The sequence below is a fragment of the Tupaia chinensis genome, unplaced genomic scaffold, assembly GCF_000334495.1.
Source record: "Tupaia chinensis unplaced genomic scaffold, TupChi_1.0 Scaffold143755_1, whole genome shotgun sequence".
Classification (NCBI taxonomy): domain Eukaryota; kingdom Metazoa; phylum Chordata; class Mammalia; order Scandentia; family Tupaiidae; genus Tupaia; species Tupaia belangeri.
In genome coordinates this window covers 402,096-422,059 of record NW_006203604.1, presented here as the reverse complement: position 1 = coordinate 422,059, position 19,964 = coordinate 402,096, and the positions used below count along the sequence as shown (strand labels likewise).

Below are 19,964 nucleotides of genomic sequence, written 5' to 3'. Positions count from 1 at the left end.
TGCCCAAGATTTGAAAGGCTAAGGAAGTGGAGGAAGACGGGAATGGCAATGAGGCCAGACCCTTTGGAGGTTACTTCTGTATCTTTCATGTGTGTGCCTGTGCTCTATCACAAATAAAGAAAAGTATTTTTAAAGAAAAAAAGAAAAGAGGACTTTCAGATCATAAATGTGGCTAGCGAGGCTGAATGGATCTAAATTATCCAAATCACAATAAGAAAGGAAAACTTGGATTTTGTTTTGGGGGGGTGTGAAAGATTGTTTCGGTAAATTGTTTGTCTTTCATATCTGTATAGAAGGAGGAATTCCCTTCGATGGTGCAAATCATGACCAAGAGTTGAAAAGAGTCCTCATCATTAAAACTGCCTCTCCTGAAGTAAGATAGTAGCGACTAGAATATCACTATCCCACCCCCTTCAACAATTTCTTCCTTAAAGGAACCAATTAAAACGGTTAGAACATGGGGCCAGCAGGTGGTATCATGGTTAAGGCACTGCACTCCCACATTGTTGACAGCAGTTGAGTCCCAGACCAGAGCCTGAGCATCATCCCAGGCATGTGTGCACGCACATGCCCAGCGCCTCAGGAGGGGAAAGAAGGGATTGCAGCTTGGCCATCCCCCCAGATTTCCACCCCGGGGTGATTTCTCACTTTCCCTCTCACTGTGTCTCTTCCGTAAGCATAGGGGTCCTGTGGTAAAAACCTTAAAAACAAAACAAAACTTTCACCCCTGGGAAGTCTGGAAGGTCACAAAGCCCACGGTTTGTTAAACTGAGGTCATATATAGTTTAGTCATCCCTAGCCCAGTGGGGTAACTGAAGTTTGTCTCTAGACAAACAAGTCTTTGGCACTCTGTATGCACTAGAGACAACAAAATACCTTTGCCTCAGTTATCCTAAAATTTTTCTGATTGTAATATGTAATGAATAAGTAAATCTAGCTCCCCCTCCCCAAAGGGAGGGTGTTTCTCATTTTACCAGGCTTAAAATAGTAGTAGGCAGTCATGTAAGAGGTTAGTTTGGGGACTTGGATTATTTCAGATTCTAATCCTGGTGCCATCAATCACAGGCTGAGGAGTTGGGGACAAAATTGTGAGAATTAAATGAAATAACCATGTACAGCATATGGCCAGGACTTAAAAAACAAATTTTACATATATATCCTTGTTTGGGCAAATTGTCTAAGCAGGATGTAAATATAGAAGAGAGTGGTGTGCGAAAAAAGGTTCTTACTTATCAAAGGAAGACAGTTTACAGGAACTGTGGTTGGTTACCACAGATGAAACACAAAAGCAAAAGGATCACGTGGATGCGGGATTACATTTGGTTAATACAGGCCAGAGCAGAGGATGGAGATCAGGAGACAAATCTGGCTTAATATAAGGAATACTTGGGCAGGCTGATCAAATAGCATGGGCTGCTTCCTGAGGGGCTCAGTACTCCTTTCTAGATTACTCAGGACCAGGAAAAAAAAAATCTTGGTGGAAGAGTCCCGGGAAGAATTCCGGGGATTTTGAGTTTCTAGGGATTTCCAGAGTAGAGAGTCGAAGGAAGTAAAAGAAAGGAGCCTAACCAACCCGAGGCTAGCCTCGTTTCTGCCTCCTGCCCAAAAACCCTAAAATTTAACTGGGGAAATAGGAGTCCGGCCTGGAAGCGGCGGAGCGCTAAGGAACTCCGTTGCTATGGCGACGGAAGCGGTTGACCAGAAGCTTCAGAACAGGCTTGGGGGCGGAGAGCTGAACTGGTTCAGGAACGGGGCGTGGCTTCGGTTACTGGGGCAGCGGGGACGCTTAGGCCGGGCCTGAGCACAGTGTAGAGGCCAATGCTCCTCCCGTCTATTGCATGGCACCCAAGAAGGAGAAAGGCGGGATTGGGAGTACCAATTCCAAGGCCTGGGAACCGTCGCTCATAGCTGCACACTTCAATCAGGTGAGGCTTGAGCCCAGCACGTCGTCTCTGGCCAGAAGCCCCGCCAGACGGTCCCAGGCCAGGCGGCCAGGCTGCCAGGCTGCCATCTCTTCCCGACGCCCGCACCGCCCTCCCTCGGAAAACTCAGTCCTTAGTCCCGCTCTCCCTGGCGCTCTGGTCCCGCTCCAGCGCACCCTCGCCTCCTGCGCAGAGTCCCATAACCGGTGAACGTTGGGGTGGGGGGTGGGGACAAGGAAGAAAACGCCCCCCAGGTGAGTCAGTGCGAAGCTGGTGAGAGGTGAGAGGTACCGGGTGGGAAGAGATTAGGAGAGTCTGACTCAAGACCCTTTTCAGTAAGGTCGTCAGATGGCGCTCCACAACTACATCTGAGTTTTGTTTATGACCTGTTTGCTTCCTCCTGTCATCCAAAGGACAGGAATTTTGCCAAATCATCTGTGACCTGCCCCCAAAGAAGGGTTTAGTAAATGCTGAGTAAAAACAGGTATTTCAACTGAGTGCTTAGGTTAACAATGTATAGTACTTAATACAAATGAGCCGTGGATCGCAAAGGATACTCTCTTGTGTAATGCCCTCATCCCACTGTGTCACAGGTTAGATGGGTTTTTGAAGGTTTGGTTGCCAGACTCATTCATGGGATGCCACAGAGACACCTGACAGTCTATTACCCATCTGCCACATGACTTCAAATTGCACTAGGCACTAGAATTGCCTAGTGCCTCATTCCAACTACCCCAACCACCCCAACCACCTACCTCACCTTCAACGACTGGGGAGCCCAAAGCGCTTCCTTGTCACCTATAGCTGGAAGTCCACTTCTACACTAAGCTGTTCCGAGTCCAGGTTAGCATTTGGGGGGGGGAGGGGGAGATTGTTTTTGGAAATTACAGCCTGTTATAGTAAACTATTATGAAAACTGGAAATTTTTTTTTCATTTTATATGTGAGTAGATTATATGTTAAAAAGTTATACTAAGCTGTTCCGAGTCCAGGTTAGCATTTGGGGGGGGGAGGGGGAGATTGTTTTTGGAAATTACAGCCTGTTATAGTAAACTATTATGAAAACTGGAAATTATTTTTTTTCATTTTATATGTGAGTAGATTATATGTTAAAAAGTTATACAGTATCTAAAGGAAAAAAAATGGATCTAAAGTCTTATGTTGCCCTCATGAAAAATTTTTACCCGTTTGTCCTTATTTTCCACTATAATTGTTTTTTATTTCTCTAGGAACAGTATATCTGTCCGATATGGACATTAGTTCTAATGAACAGTTTGATGAAATAATTATGATACTGCTGATAGTGACATGACGTCATAGAACTTTGGCTCATTTCTATAATTTTAGGAACGAAGGATGTCAACTCAGTAATCCCCAGTTACATTCTCAAATTCTCAAAGATGTTTTTCAAAGCACTTTGTAAAAGCACCCTCTCTTTCGCTTTTATAAATCAGCACTAGCCAAAATAATTTTTCTCCATTTTTGAGATTGTGTAGGCCAAGTTTGGGCTTGGAGGGAACGTTTCTGCTTGAATTATAAACTGCTGAACAACGGAGTTTGATGAAGGTGCTGACAGTGCACTAGCTTTAGTGTTGCAAATATAAAGCTATAATTTTCCCAGTTGAATGGAAAACCTACAGGCACTATTTTTCCTTATGGCTTGAAATCCTGAAATAATATTCAACTTTCTTGATCCTACTCAAACAGTATAATTTCAATAAATCTTATGTATTAATAGAAAGAATTTGAACTCAAAATAATATGTAGTTGTAACTACAAAGAATGAACTCAATTTGCTTTGGTTTGTTGGAATACATATTTTCCTATTGCAGGGAAAAGACAACTACTCTCTACCTCCTTTCATATTTTTTTCTCAGCTTGATTTTGGGTCTGACCCAAAAAGAAAATGCCCAAATTAACTCACCTGTCCAAGCCAGAGACATTCCCTAAGCACCAATGAAATAGATAGACTCTGGCTCTGGATTAAAGATGACTATAGGTGTGTGAATTCCTGGTTCATAGAGTTTAGCAAAGTGCTTTGCATGTGTGTACCCAAAAAAAAATGGAATCGTTTTAGTTCCCAGAGAGTTTACTTCTATATATTTGTTGCTCATGTGCAGGTGTATGTTTTTAAGTGTGTGTGCTAGTACATGTCTTGTGTGTATGTATGTTTGTTGGGGATAGGGAAGAAGAAAATCATTCCTCCAGTGTTCCATAACCTGGATTTTATAGTTAGTTCATTGAAAGGTCCAAGTCAATAGCAGTTTTTTTTTACTTTTTTTTTTTTTTTGGAGAGATTTTCACTGTAGGGCGCGTGCGCTCGCCAGACAGACAGAGAGAGACATAGAGACAGAAAGCGAGAAATCACCCCCCAGGGGGGATGGTCACGCCGCAATCACTTCTCCTCCATTCTCCTCTCGGGATCTTGGGCACGCAAGCACACGCGCCCGGCGTGAGTTTTAAGCCACCGGGTCCGGGACACGAACCGCGGTCGACTACGTGGGAGTCCAGCGACATAGCCATTACACTAACTGCTGGTTCCCCAAATCAATAGCAGTTTTAAACTCAAGTTCGTATTGGGCAGCATTAGACTTTAAAAATAATAAATAAGTTCACTATTTGGTTTAGTGAATTGGCTTTGTACCTTATACATGGTTTTGCTTTTTATGATTTCTTACTCAAGGTCAACTATAGTTCAAAAATAGGTGGTACCATAAATACAATAAAATATTTCGAAAGAGACCACATTCAACTATTATCGTAGCATAGTGTTATAATTGTTTTTCATTATTGTTAGTTATGATTGTCAATCTCTTACTGTGCTTAATTTATAAATTACACTTTATCATAGGTATCTACGTGTGGGAAAAAATCATAGTATATATAGGATTCAGTCCTTCCCATGGTTCCAGGCATCCATGGGGATCTTAGAACATATTCCCACAGATAAGGGGAGACTATGGTATTTTGTGCTGTGTTTTCACAATGAAATAATTGTCAACTTTTTAGTATATTGTAGCGGATTTGAGGACTTTCTTATTTTTTTATAGGAGCATTTACTGTTGTAGATTTCCCTCCTATCACTGCCTTTTGCTGCACCCTGTGTTTTTGTATTATTATTTTCACTGATCTCAAAGTATTTTCCAATTTCTCTTGAATTTTTTTTTTCACTGTTGGTCATTTAAGAATGTGTTCATGTCCACATATAAGTAAATTTTCCAGTTTTCCTTCTCCTATTATAGTTTCATTGCATTATGATCAGAAAAGTGTTCTTTCTGATTTCAACTTTTCTAACTGTATGAAGACTTACTTTGTGGTCTAATATATGATCTATCATGGAGTCTGTTCCATGTGCATTTGGAGAAATATATATTCTGCTATTGGCTAACATATATGCTTATTAGAGTCAATTGGTCTGCAGTTGTTCACATTCTTTATTTTTACTTTTTGGAGAGGTTTTTGCTATAGGGTGCATGTGCTCACCAGAAAGACAGAGAGAGACAGAGAGACAGAAAGCGAGAATTCACCCCCTAGGGGGATGGCCACACCGCAATCCCTTCTCCATTCTCCTCTTGGGATCTTTGGCATGCACACACATGCGCCTGGTGTAAGTTTAAGCCACCAGGTCTGGGACTCAAACCATGGTAAACTACATGGGAGTCTAGCAACATAGCCATTATGCCAACTGCTGGTCCCCACATTCTTTATTTTCTTACTGATTTTCTGCCTAATTGTTCTAACTATTATTTAAAGTGGAATATTGAGGGCTAAAAGGTGGCACGGTGGTTAAGGCACTGAACATCCACATGGCTGACCGTGGTTTGAGCCCCTGACCTAACAGCTTAAAATCCATGCCAGGCACGTGTGTGTGAATGCCCAAAATCTTGAGAGGAGAATGGAGAAGGGACTGTGACAGGTCATGTTCTCTGTCGAGTGATTTCTCCCTTTCTCTTTGTCTTTCTGCCTCTCTAGCTAACACATGTGCCCTATAGCAAAAATCTCTCTCAAAAAAGTGGAATATTGATGTTTCCTACCAAAATTATAGTGCCATTTTCCCCTTCAATTTAGACAACCTTGCTTATTACATGTAGGATCTTTGATGTTTGGCACATACATGTTTGTAATTATTTTATCTTCTTAGGAAACTGACATTATTATCACTATAAAAATCCTTGTCTCCGGGGAACCAGCAGTTAGCGTAATGGCTATGTCACTGGACTCCCACGTAGTCGACCGCGGTTCGTGTCCCGGTTATTATTTGCATTTTACTTTCAACCTCTATATGTCCTTAGATCTAAAAAGAATATCTGTAGATGCTATATAGTTGAATCCTGGTCTTTAAAAAATTTTTTAATATATTCAGACTATCTCTGTTTCTTGGTGAGTTTAATTTATGTTTTGAGTAATTACTGAAGAAAATACTTATTTCGTTGTTTTTCTGCATGACTTATAAAGTTTTCGTTCCTCACTACCTCTGATACTGTCTTTTTATTGAGTTGATTTTTGGTATTGGTATGTTTTGATTCCCTTATCATTTTCTTTTTTCTTTATATATTTTGATTTGCCAGAGGACATGTGCACTTGCTGGAGAGAGTGAAAGAGAGAAAGAGAGAGAAAGTGAAAAAGCACCCCACCTTGGGAACCAGCAGTTAGCGTAATGGCTATGTTGCTGGATTCCCATGTAGTTGACTGCAGTTCACGTCCTGGACCCGGTGGCTTAAAACTCACGCCGGGTGCGTGTGTGTGCGTGCCCAAGATCCCGAGAGGAGAATGGAGGAGAAGGGATTGTGGCGTGACCATCCCCCCTGGGGGGTGATTTCTCGCTTTCTGTCTCTATGTCTCTCTCTGTCTGTCTGGCGAGCACACACACCCTATAGCAAAAATCTCTCCAAAAAAAAAAAAGAAAGCACCCCACTTGGGGAATTGTCTTGTTCTAATCCCATTGCTTCCATTTCTCTCTCCTTCCGGGATTTTGGGCATGTACACACACATGATCAGTGTGTTTTTCAAGCAGCCAAACTTTAGGGTTGACCATGTGAGATCCAATTGCTTTACCTACCATGGAACTGCAGGCCCCTCATTTTCTTTTGTATATATGTTGAGTCTTTAAAAAGTTCATGGAAAATGCATTTTATTAAAAAAAAACTGCATGGATTTCAAAAATTTTTGTATTAAAATTGATACATACCCTGATTCTGTTTTCCACAAATGTCTTGAAATACTTTCATATTCTATATATATTTTTTCTCTATGGTTACCGTGAGGATTACATATAACATTACAAAGTTATAACTATCTTAAATTGATAGTCAATTCAATTTCAGTTGCTTACAAAAATTGTACTCCTTTACAGTTCTCTCCCCCATACTTTGTGTAATTGATGTCACAAATTACATCTTTATATGTATTATATATCCATAAACTTGTATTTATGATGATTTTACATGCATTTTTCTTTAAATCCTGTGGTAAATTACTTAGTTTTATTGATCAAATCACTTGTCTTTTCTAAATTTATCTTTCCTTAACAGTGTAATACTATGCTAATTCCCAGTTCAAAAACTGTGATTATCAAAGTCTAATCAGGCTGCCTTCTTCAGCCTTTCTAATCTGGCCCCATCTAATCATGAAACTCAATTGCTAAGTATGAGAAGGTCTGCCCACTATAGTGTAGCCACATCAAGGAAGCAGAGAGTTACTGGAGAAATCTCAACTCTGGGACCAGAAGACATAGGTATTGAATACTGAGTCTCAGTTGTGTGATGGATAACTTAGAGCAACTTTCCTTACTCCCATCCCCATGAGCCTTATTCTCCTTGTCGGATAGAAAAGTAATATCCACCTCAAAGGCTAGCTGTGATTATTAACTGTGGTCATTTTTATTACTTATTTCATTTCATTTCATAAATATTTCTATAGCTCATAACATCTAATAAGTCTTCAGCAAATGAGTTCCCTCCCTCCCTCTTGGTCTAAGAATCATAACGGCCTCTGCTTGAAATGAACTTTCACCTTTCTATTCCAGTTCTTCCTATTCTTTGAGGCCCTTATAAGCCATGTCTTGCAGTAAGCTTCCTAACAGCCTTCACACTCATTTATCTTCTCTCACTTAAGCTCTAGGCTCTATCGTATAAGTTTGTACTATTAGTAGTTATAAAATGCCTTGAGTTATTTGCCATCATTTCATGTTTTATAGACTACAAGTAGAACATAAAGTACTAATGATTACATCTTAGACTACTTACATGTGCCCTACAATGGTTTTAGGTACATGGTATACACTCAAGTGATATAATGAAACAATTCACTGATTTCCTTTGAAATATGGAAAACTCTATATTATGGAAACCAGCACAGTTAGTAGAATGAGGTGCTTTCAAGAGGAGAGGTCAGGGGAACCAGCAGTTAGCGTAATGGCTATGTCGTTGGACTCCCACGTAGTCGACCGTGGTTCGTGTCCCGGACCCGGTGGCTTAAAACTCACGCCGGGCGCGTGTGTGTGCGTGCCCAAGATCCCGAGAGGAGAATGGAGGAGAAGGGATTGCGGCGTGACCATCCCCCCTGGGGGGTGATTTCTCGCTTTCTGTCTCTATGTCTCTCTCTGTCTGTCTGGCGAGCGCACGCGCCCTACAGTGAAAATCTCTAAAAAAAAAAAAAAAAAAAAGAGGAGAGGTCAGGAAACATCTATATATTGTGTTGTCAGAAAAGTCACGACACATTTTTACATAGAAAAATATGTCGTGACTTTTCCAACAACCCAATAAAAAAAGGTATCACAGCAGATATATGGGATTATTGCGATAGTGCCCTGAAAAAAAATCTGTGCAATGATTCCATTTCACTTTTCAGAGATATTTCATCTGCCAACCAGGAGGCATTTCAAGTTGTAGTTCTCTAGAATCTTTGGTTCATAGTCTTTCCTCATTATACCAGTTAAGGAATAATATTTTTCTCTTATTAAATGTAGTTCTAATGACAATGACTGAGTTGTGCACACTTGGAAAATAGTAATAAAGGTTCCCAGAGTCTTGAACAAAGCTTTTAATTCTTGTAAAGTTTTGGAAAGTGGATATGGGTTCAGGATAGGTATTGCTGAAATGTTAATAAACCAGATCTCTTAAATAAACAAAGCCATAAAATATATAGATAGTAAGATAATAACTGAGTCTGGGTAGGATTTTTTTGGGAAAAAAGTTGTTCAGTTGAATTGAAGTGCTTGAAATGATTATAAATGTGGTTTATCAAAAAGGGAAATGCATTTTATTGGACAGAACCCCTGAACAAGTTTGAGAGGCAGTGAAGGTTTTTCAACTTTTTTAAAAATCTTAAACAGTAAGTTATTTCTCATGTTAATGTGTATTTAAGACTTACTGGAAATACTCATACTATGAGCTGAAGACTGATGTCTGGCAGTAAGCGTATTTCTGAAATTGGGTTGGTTTTTATTACTGTATTTTCTGAAATCTGCTTTCATTGATATTTACAAAACAAATTGCCAGTTCACACAAAGGTTGTTTTAATAAAAGCCAAGGAAAACAACTGAGTTGCTAGGAAGAATGTTAAGAGGGAAATGGACTTTTCATAACCTCACATTATAATTTCTCTTTTTGGACAAAAATGCATTATGTGAATGAGTTTGGAACTGAAGGGAATTAGTATGTCAAAATATCCACCTAGATGTTATATGTGATCATTTTTATTGCAAATGAAAAAATATTAAATATAAGTAAAATGAAAATGTTGCCAATATGAGTTTGGCAACATCTTAGGAAAATATTAGTTAAGAAATGGTGAACATTGACCGTGTTTCAGCTCTAGCCATAGAAACCATCACTGGCTCCCAGTTCCCATAGGATGAAATCAAAGGTGTTCTGCCCAGCTTACACAGTCCTGCCTCATATAGCCTTTCTCTGCCCGTTAATCTTTATCTCCCTCTACCCAGTAGAGTAGTTTCTGTAGTGTCCCAGTTACATACTGTTTCTCCCGTGCAGTTTCTCAGTTGAAGATCGCCCTGCCTCCATTCAACTCCTTTCCTTCCCTGTATTTTTTTTTTTTTAATTGCTCAAGTCATACCACTGTGGTCCTCACTGACTTTCCTTTTGTTAAACTATTTCAGTGATTGTTACCTTAACTGTTGCCTAATTTGAGTTGTTGCCCAGTTATTTCAGTATCATCTACTATATCAACATTGTTTTACAGCATTGCAAATGCCTGGAGGGCAGCAAAATTTAATATTTCTAATCCTTTCCTTCCTGGCTACAGCACCTAATAGTGATAAGCACATAGTGGTTTTCAACAAACCTGCTGAGTTAAATTCACTGATGATATATTACTGTCTCAGCCTCCTGGCCTGTTTTCTCTTTTGAGCACTGGAATCTGGCCCAACTAGTTGGTCATGATAATTTAAAGACCTCCAAATATTAGTTACTACATCGACAAAACAAGAATGGTAGTCATATTTCCCTTGCAGATACTGGAAACCTTGTTGAGAGCATTGAAAGGTATCTAGCATGTGGTACAGTTGGTCCTCCATACTCACAGTTTCCACATCTATGGATAAACCAACTGCTTTGGTCCTGGAACCAATCTCCTGGTTCCAAGACACCAAGAAATGACTGCATCTCAAACTTCACACATCTAAAGCTAAACTCAAGATTTTCCACTTCAACCCTATTCTCCAACAAGTTTCATTTTCTTGTTAAGTACTGTTTCCACAAACCCAAATAGCCATTTAGGCCCCAAACCTTGTATTCATAGTTTTTTCCTCCTTGTGTGCACCCCATAAACAATTCTCCAGTAACTCCTGTTGGTTTCACCTTAGAAATGTATCAAAATACTATTCACTTGGCATTACCCCCAGTGCTACACCCTAATTTAAGCCACAGTCATTTCTTGTCTACCCTACAAATAGCTTGAGATTTTTAAGAATTTAGTTGCTTACTCCCATTCTTGCTGTCTTGGTTTCTGGTCCCCATACAGCAGCCCCAGAGGTTCTTTTAATACGTAAGACTTAAAATAGCATCCTGATGCTCTGCTATATCTAAAAGATGCTATGTCTGGCTTCTGCCAAGCACTATAAACTTTATCTTATTTTTTTTTTCAAAGAATTTTTTTACTTGACTTTATTTATGTATTCATTCATTCATTTATATTTGACCAGAGAGGGACAGAATGGGAGAGAGAATGAGAGAGAGAGTGAGAAAGCAAGCTGCCAGGTCCAGGACTTGAACCATGGTTGGCCACGTGGGAGTCCAGCACTCTTAACCACCATGCTACCTGCCGGCCCCACCTTATCTTATTTTTTATGACTCACCCATTCCTCCCTGTCTACTATCACCACACTGGCTTTTTTGCTGATCTTCAAATCTATCAGAAAAGACATCACTACTACCTTAGAGCATTTGCTCTTGCTATGACCTCTGCCTGAAATGACCCTTCCCTAGATAGTCACATGAGTCACTTCTACCTTTCCTTCAGCATTCTGACAAATTCCACCTTCCCTAAACCACCCTATTTTAACTACAGTATCACACTCTATCCACATATCCTGGTTTGGTTACTGATCTATTTATATTTATGTCATTCTTGTCACCCTTCTTTCATGGATGTAAGCACCATGATGGCAGAGCTTTGTCTTGTTTACTGATGCACTGCCAGCCCCCAAAAGTGTCTGAAATATAGAGAGGGGTTCCAATAACTAACATTTATTGAATGAAAGGATAGTAGGTGCTCAGTACAAAGAAACTTTTGGTAGTAGTAATTTTATTTTTTTAACTTTATTTATTTATTTAGAATTATTGTATCTATTTAATTTTATGTATATATTCATTTATTTTAATTTGACCAGAGATAGACACAGAGAGAGAAGGGAATCATGCCACCAGGTCTGGGACTTGAACCATGGTCAGCCATGTGGGAGTGTCAACACCTTAACCACTATGCCACTTGCTGGTCCTGATAGTAGTAGTTTTATGATGTTTACAAGAATAGTGAGAAAATCAAATAATGTATGAACACTACTTAGCCTGATATAAATATTTATAATTGTTATTACTACTCATGTGGATGTTATACGTGTACTTCAGACTCTTAGAAACTGAACCTGTTAACCTCCCTCATAATGCCTCTACCTCCTCCTTTGTGTTGACCTGTTCAATGAGGTTAAAAGTCATCCTTCTTGTATCAAATTAGTAATCAATTCATGTTGCTTCTACTTCTCTACTTCTGTTCCTTTTCAACTCCCATAATTTCTAATAACACCATTATAATAAATTCTAAGCTCTTGCCATGCCTCCATTCAGCCAGGGAAAATTTTCTTAAATATCTTAACAACTATCAGAGTTATGCATAAGCCAACACATAAATAAAAAATGTTTTAATCACTTTTTATTTCTATTTTACACTAAAGTATGTATAACTTATAAAATTGCTTGCCAGATGATATTATTTATATTATATGTCATTCATCAGATTTACCTAATGTTTTCAAAATCATTTGGTTTTCAGTAACTTCCGTGCAGTTTTCAGATTGATGTGGCTTTCACTTCCTAAACGTCACCCTTAGCTGTGATGTGAGATGGAGAACATGCTCTTCCTTAACTTTTCTTTTAGATCAATAGTCAACGCGTAATCTGTGCTTCTCTGTCGTGGAGATTTCTCCCAGTATCAATAATATTGGTCCTCCTACTGAAAGTCCTTTCAGCTTTTGCTGAACTTGTGGTAATTATGTTGAAAACTTTTCTTGCCCTCATAAGACTTTATGAGATTTTTATATACTTAATTAGGTCATAAGATGATTTTTTGCAATATTATATTTAATTAGCTTTTTATAAATTAATTTTATAAAGTTTTATTTATGAAATAGTTTTATAAAACTTATAAATTTTATAATTTATATTATTAGCATTAATTTTATTAATTTTATAAATTTTTTATCACCTTTTATCCACTTTGTTATATAACATAGCATGGCTATAGTTTGTAACCAAAAGTTGAAAGAGATTAATAATTCATTATAATTTCTTTCATTTCTGTTAAATAATAAACCCATTTTTATACAATTTATTAATCAGAGTTTTCCTTGGACTTGATTATTTATTTTGTTTTCTTTCAAACTGTACCATTTCTCTCTCTTTTTTTTAAATTGGCAGAAGGCGTTAGAGACAGGGAGACAGAGAGGGAAAGTGAGAAAGCACTCTTTCATGGGGGCATCATCACACCATAATCCCTTCTCTTTCATTCCTCCATCCCATCTGGATTTTGAGTACGCATGCACACGTGCCCAACATGTTTTTCAATCTGTCAAGGCTGGGATTTAAACTGCAGTCAGTTGTATGAGATCTGGCTCCCTTAACCACTAGGTTATGGAGCTAGCCCTCTTTTATTAATTTGTTTCTAGATATCTGCTTCTTTACATAGTTTGCTCTATTAATATTATATGAACAACATTTTATATTTCTTACCAGTAAAGCTAACAAAGTATTGACATTTCTGTTAGAATATTTTATTAAAGCCAAATCCATAAAAGTTCATTCATTTTCTTAATGCTCAACTACCCTCACTTCGCAATTCACATGAAAGGGACATAGAAGGCTTACCACAGTTTTCACTCTGTGTTTTCAATTGTAGTGCTGTAGAACGCCCAGCAGGTTCCTAATAGTTTTCTAATGTCTGATCCCCAGCTCTCTTCAGGTGTAATACTTAATTGTCTCTCATGTTTACTTGATATATCGTAGTGAATAGAAAACTTGTCAAGAAAGTGTTTATATTGATTTATTTGATTTATATCTTTTATTGTGCCATCTAGATATAGTGACTTAGGATTAAAACAAAACATCTGGAACTTTTTTCTAAAATCGTTGGCTAAAGTTTCAGTCTTCATGTCACCATCCTGGCACTGTTTTCATATAAATAACTTGTCACTGAAACCATTTTTCTTCTTGGTAACCAATGACATGGTTTGAGATATCACAGATACTGTTCTGTCTAGCTTCACCACATCAACAGAAAACATTTTAGTATCTTCAGCATCTTGAATTTTGCATATCATGTATTATTAAAAAATACTTTTACGTAAAATGTTGAAAGCTTTATCAGTTGTGATTAAAATTTTGTGGCTTTGATTTATGTATTTTCCAAAGGTTGCTTTTTCACTTTAGTAGATAAGTGCTTTGGCAAAATCAAGACTATATATCTCCAAGGTAATGATCTATTTGTAGATATCACTTTTTGAAGTTTAAGTATTTCATGTCTGATAATGCTCACTTAAGCTTAAGTACTCAATAGATGGTATTAAGAGTTCTGTATAAATATTTTGAAATTTTTTTCACTTACTGTATTGACATATTTTGATAAAAAGATTTTATTTCAAGTAATTTAATGCATGAAACTGATTTATAATATTATTTAAATTTTTTTCATTAATAATTACAAAATGTTTTCATCGGAAACATGAACTTTAACAAACCATTATAATTATGGCTTTTTTTTTAAAGTGTATTTTGCCTGTTCAACTTTTTTTTTTTTTTGCTTTAGGGTAAGTGTGTTTGCTAGAGAGAGACAGTGAGAGACAATGAGAGAGAAAGTGAGAAATCACCCCCCCCCCCAGGGGAATGGCCACACAGCAATCCCTTTTCCTCTTTTCTCCTCCCAGGATTTTGGGCATGCATGCACATGTGACCAGCATGATTTTAAAGCCACTGGGTCCAGGACTCAAACTAGGATCAGCCGTGCAGAAGTCCAACAATGTAACCACTCTGCCATCTGCTGGTCGCATATGTTTAACTTTTAACGATACAAACTGATCTTCATTTGTATCCAACATTTATATCACTAGCAATAATGATTTAATTAAGTTTGTTTGGTGGCTCAAATTTTTCTTTATTTTAGAAATACAAATTACTTACTTTTATTGTAAACATTTTGCATGTTATCAGAACATGCTTCACATTGTGGCTGATCATTTTTTTCTTCTTCAATTGCATACAGCTTTATAATATTTACTTGTTTCCAAATAGAAAGAAACATATCTAGATTTTGAAGTTTGTTCATGTGGATTTTTATTTTAAATATCGCAAATTTGTGTGTGTGTGTGTGTGTGTGTGTGTGTGCATATTACCTATATACTAAAAAACTACATACACAAGAATTGGATTGCATCATTATTTAAAGTAAAAATAAAAATTAGTCAAAAGCAAATAGTTTAAAGTTGATGATTAACTGGTATTCCTTTATAAGCCAGGAGTGCTTAGCAAAGGATGTGAAATGTAGCTGCCCACTGTGGCGTAGCCAAGACCTATAGACTATGCTGAGGAAGTTTCCATGGTGTCATAATGCCAGGAAGCACAGTTATCAGTGATTGTGATAACATCTATAATGATCGATTTGTGTTTATATTAGATTTTACACTTTTAAAATTGTTGTTCCTGGTTTACATATAATTGCTGTACATCTTTATGGAGTACAGTATAGTTTGTCAAAGCATGCATAGTGTATAATGATCAAATCAAAGAGAATATGTTCATCTTCAACACTGAACATTATGCACATTTGATAATAGCTTTACTTGGTTTTTTAAAGTATATATTGAATTGTCAATGACATTTTTCCTCTTCTATAGTACATCTTTTCATAAACTATTCCACTTCTTTACGTGTATTTTTTGTGTCTTTTAATCGTTTTCTCCTGAGCCTTCCCACCCACCTTCCCCTATGCAGTTTGTAGTATCTGTTGTTAATCTCTCGGCTTTTATACTATCAAGTCCTTCTGTTTCTACTACAAACTGCAGACGTTTGGTATATGTTAATCAGAAAATACACTATTTGTCTTTCATGGCCTGGCTTATTTCACTTAGCATTATTTTCTAGTTTCATCCACTGTGTGTCAAATAATGGAATATTGTTGTGCTTTATGGCATAGTATTTCATTGTGTATATGTGCTACATTTTTCCTTATCCATTCATCAGTTTTTGATCATTTAGATTAATACTGTGTCTTACTTATTACAACTAGTGCTACAATATGCATAAGTGTGTAAATGTCTCTCCAACAGAGTAGTTTCTTGTCCTTTAGGTAAATACCCAAGAGTGATTACTAGCCCATATGGTAGTTCTATTTTTAGATATTTGCAGAACTTCAATACTGTTTTCCATAATTACTGTACTAATTCACATTCCTACTAGCAGTGCACATAGTTCCCCTTTCTCTGCAACCTTGCCAGTACTTATTTGATTTTTAATTTTTTTTAATGGTCATTCTGACTGGGATTAGGTGATACTTTGATTTGCATTCCCTTATGATAAGAGATGTCAGACATTTTTAAATATGTTTTTTAGTTATTTGTATCTCTTCCTTTGAAATTAGTCTGTTGGGACCAGCAGTTAGCATAATGGCTATGTTGCTGGACTCCCACATAGTCGACCGCAGTTTGCATCCTGGACCCAGTGGCTTAAAACTCATGCCGGGCACGTGTGCGTGCATGCCCAGGATCCTGAGAGGAGAATGAAGGAGAAGGGATTGCGGTGTGGCCATCCCCCCTAGGGGGTGATTTCTCGCTTTCTGTCTCTCTGTCTCTGTCTGTCTGGCGAGCGTAGGCGCCCTATAGCAAAAACCTCTTCAAAAAAAATGGAAAAAAAAAAAGAAATTAGTTTGTTCAGATCAATTGCCCATTTTTAAATTGGATTATTAGATTTTTTGCTGGTGAGCTGAGTTTCTTGTATATTCTGTTTATCCATCCTTTATCTGAAGTATAAAGTGTGCAAATGTTTTCTCTCATTCTGTGGGTTTTCTCTTTATTTATTGTTTTCTTTGTTGTAGAGAAGATTTTTGGCTTGATACAACCTCACTTGTCTATTTCCAGTGCTGTGGCCTATGCTTTAGAGGTATTATTTTAAAAATCTTTGCCTACTCTAATATTTTGAAGATTTTCCCCCTGTATTTTCTTTAAGTGGTTTTATAGTTCGGGGATTTATGTTTAAGGCTTTAATCCTTTCTGTGTTACTTTTTGTAAATGGTGAAGAAAAGGGGTCTAGTTTCATTCTACTACCAGTAGATATCTAGTTTTTCCAGCACCATTAATTGAAAAGACTGTGTTCTCCACCGGATCGTCTTGTGACATTGGTCAGAACTCCGTTGGCTATATATTGTTGGACGTATTTCTGAATTATGTATTCTGTTCTGTTGATCTCTGTGCTCATTTTTGTGCCAGTACCATTCTGTTTTGATTATTGTGGTTTGTAATATATTTCAAAATCAGGTAATGAGATGCCTTCAATTTTATTCTTTTGTGCACAGTATAACTTTAGTGATTTGGGATCTTTTGTAATTTCAGATAAATTTTTTTATTGTTTTTCTATTTCGGTGAAAAATGTTGCTGGGTTTTGATAGGAGTGGCATTAGATCACTTTGGAAAGTATCAGCATCTTGACGCTATTGAATCTTCTAATTTATGGACAGGGGACACCTTTTCATTTTTTGTACTTTTCCCCTTTCTTTCTTCAGTTTTTATAATTTTCATAGTAGAGATATTTTATATTCTTAATTTTACCACTTACCACAGTTAATTTCATACCATTTACCAACCTGTATGCTATGCTCACCATCAGTTGGCACAGTGATTATCTGCACCACCTTCACATCTATGTTCCCTCTGCACAACCACCTGGGTTGTCTTTCTATAATGCCAATATTATTACATTCTCCCTGTTTCAGTCTTAATCCTTATTATTATGCACTTGGCCCTTCACAATCTTTCCTACCTCCGTTCTAGACTCATCTTTCCTCATTTATCTAGATAACCTGTGACACTAAACAACTAGACAACTCAAAACTGCTAGAAAATGTTGTGCTTTGAGCATACAGGATATTTTATGTGGGGTACTCATTCTTCTCTGCCATCACTCATTGAGCTTCCTATGATTCTTAAAGTCACAAATCAAGTGTACTTCCTTTATGAAACTATCATTGACTTCCCATTTTCCATGGTCAATTTGTCATGTTCCCATAGCACTTACATGTATCATAATGATGGTACTTACATGTTTGAGATTGTTTTTTAAGAATTATTTATTTAATTGCATTTATTATCATTATTTTTTTTAATTTGCTATAGGGCACATGCACTCATGAGAGAGAAAGAGAGAGAGAGAGAGAGAAAGAAAGCCTCCAGGTTTGGGATTCAAACTGCAATTGGCAGTTAACCAACACATCACCTGCTGGCCCCATGTTTGAGTTCTTTAATGAGTTTTTTCTCTCACTTGACTATGAACTTCTCAAGCACAAGAAGTAAGTCATGAAATTTGGGTCACCTCTCTGTAGCATAGTTCTTGGAACACATTCAGTCAATTTTCTTTGTTTGTTTACCACAAAGTACATGTGCTCACTGGAGAGAGAGAGAACCAGAGATAGAGAGAGAAAGTGAGAAAGCACCCTCCAGAGGGAATGGCCATGTCATTCTCTTCTCCTCCATTCTCCTCTCTGGATTTTGGGCATGCATGCACACATTCCTAGAGTGTGTTTTAAGTCAGTAGGTCCAGGGCTCGAACTGTACATTTAACCATGTGGGATACAGTCACCTTTGCCACTATACTACTGACTGGCTCCACACACTCAGTCAGTCTTAATTGGAAGAATGAAAAAAAAAAATGCAGTGGTCTATTCAGTCATTTGATCCAAATCACCACTCTTTAAATTGTTCTTTAAATATTCTATGTATCCTCCATCATTGTTTTCCTTTTTAATGAAGTGTAACAAATAGTATTAATAAATGTCCAGCCTAATAAATTATACCCCTATAATCTACCACCCAGGTAAAGCCTTTTAAATAGAACATATATAAGGTATGAAACTTACCAAGCTTTCCTCATGCCTTACTCCAGTCAGTACTTACCTGCCTGGGAGTTAACACTATCCTAACTTCTATCACTATTAATTAGTTTACCATTTCTTGAACTTTATGTAAGAGAACACAATGTACCTCTTTTGCTCAATACAACGTGTATGAAATTCATATATGTTGTCACATATATAACTAGTATGTTCTTTTCTATAACATTTTGGTCTTCTGTTGTATTAATACCATGATTTACTTGTGCCTTCTCCTGCTGATTGATATTCTTGTCATTCTCAGTTGGAGTTATTACACATAGAACTGCCCTAAAAGTCTCATATGGATTTCTCTTTGAACGTACACACTTATTTCTCTTAGATATATATTGAGGATTGAAAATGCTAGGCTATAGGGCAAGCATGTCTTTAGTAGCTACTACTTTAGAATTTTTCAGAAGGGTTGCACCAGTTTACATGTTTGGCAGTAATATATGAGAATACAAGTCACTCGTCAGTCTTTTTAATTACATTGTATGTATTTTTATTGCAATATTGTTCACTTTTTACTTTAAATTTGTTTTAGTTAATCCCCTATTTAAAACTACTCCTTCTTCAGGCACATTTAATTGCCATTCTGTGAATCTTTCGTCTCTTCAGTCCTCTTTAGGTTTATACCTAAAACTGAACAGAGCTTCCTAACTATAAAGGCATGTGATCTTTATAGGTAAGATAATTTTTTTTTTTTAGAAAGAAAGATTTTAGGGTGCTATAGAGTGCATGCCCTCGCTGGAGAAAGAGAGAACGAGATAGAGAGACAGAAAGTGAGAAATCATGCCCCAGGAGGGATGGCCACACCACAATCTCTTCTCCTCCATTCTCCTCTTGGGATTTTGGGCAAACATGTATATGCATATGCATATGTGCCTAGTATGAGTTTTAAGTCACCAGGTCCAGGACTTGAACTGTGGTCAACTACATGGGAGTCTAGCTATGCAACCATTATGCCATCTGCTGGTCCTTTTAAAAACTTTGTTCCTACTTTTTGTATATATGATAAGTGAAGACCTTTCAACAGAACAGCAACACAGCTGATGGTTAAAGGATTGCATTACATGTAGACACATTTTCTGTACTTGATCATCAAAGCCTCTAAGCCTGTGACCTTAGTTTGCAATGTTTTCCTTAATGCTTTAACTTACTCTTCCGCTGTTAAATCTTA

The 19,964-nt window shown here is 37.4% G+C and overlaps 1 protein-coding gene across 1 annotated transcript in view; it reads left to right on the top strand.

Annotated features, from left to right (window-relative positions):
* The first annotated feature begins 1,729 nt into the window (after window positions 1–1,729).
* SPAG17 (sperm associated antigen 17) overlaps window positions 1,730–19,964 on the top strand; it is a 235,151-nt gene continuing 216,916 nt past the window's right edge. The window contains 1 exon segment of the mRNA XM_006164886.3: window positions 1,730–1,925. Within this exon segment, the coding sequence (XP_006164948.1) occupies window positions 1,839–1,925 (87 nt within the window). The 5' untranslated portion in view covers window positions 1,730–1,838.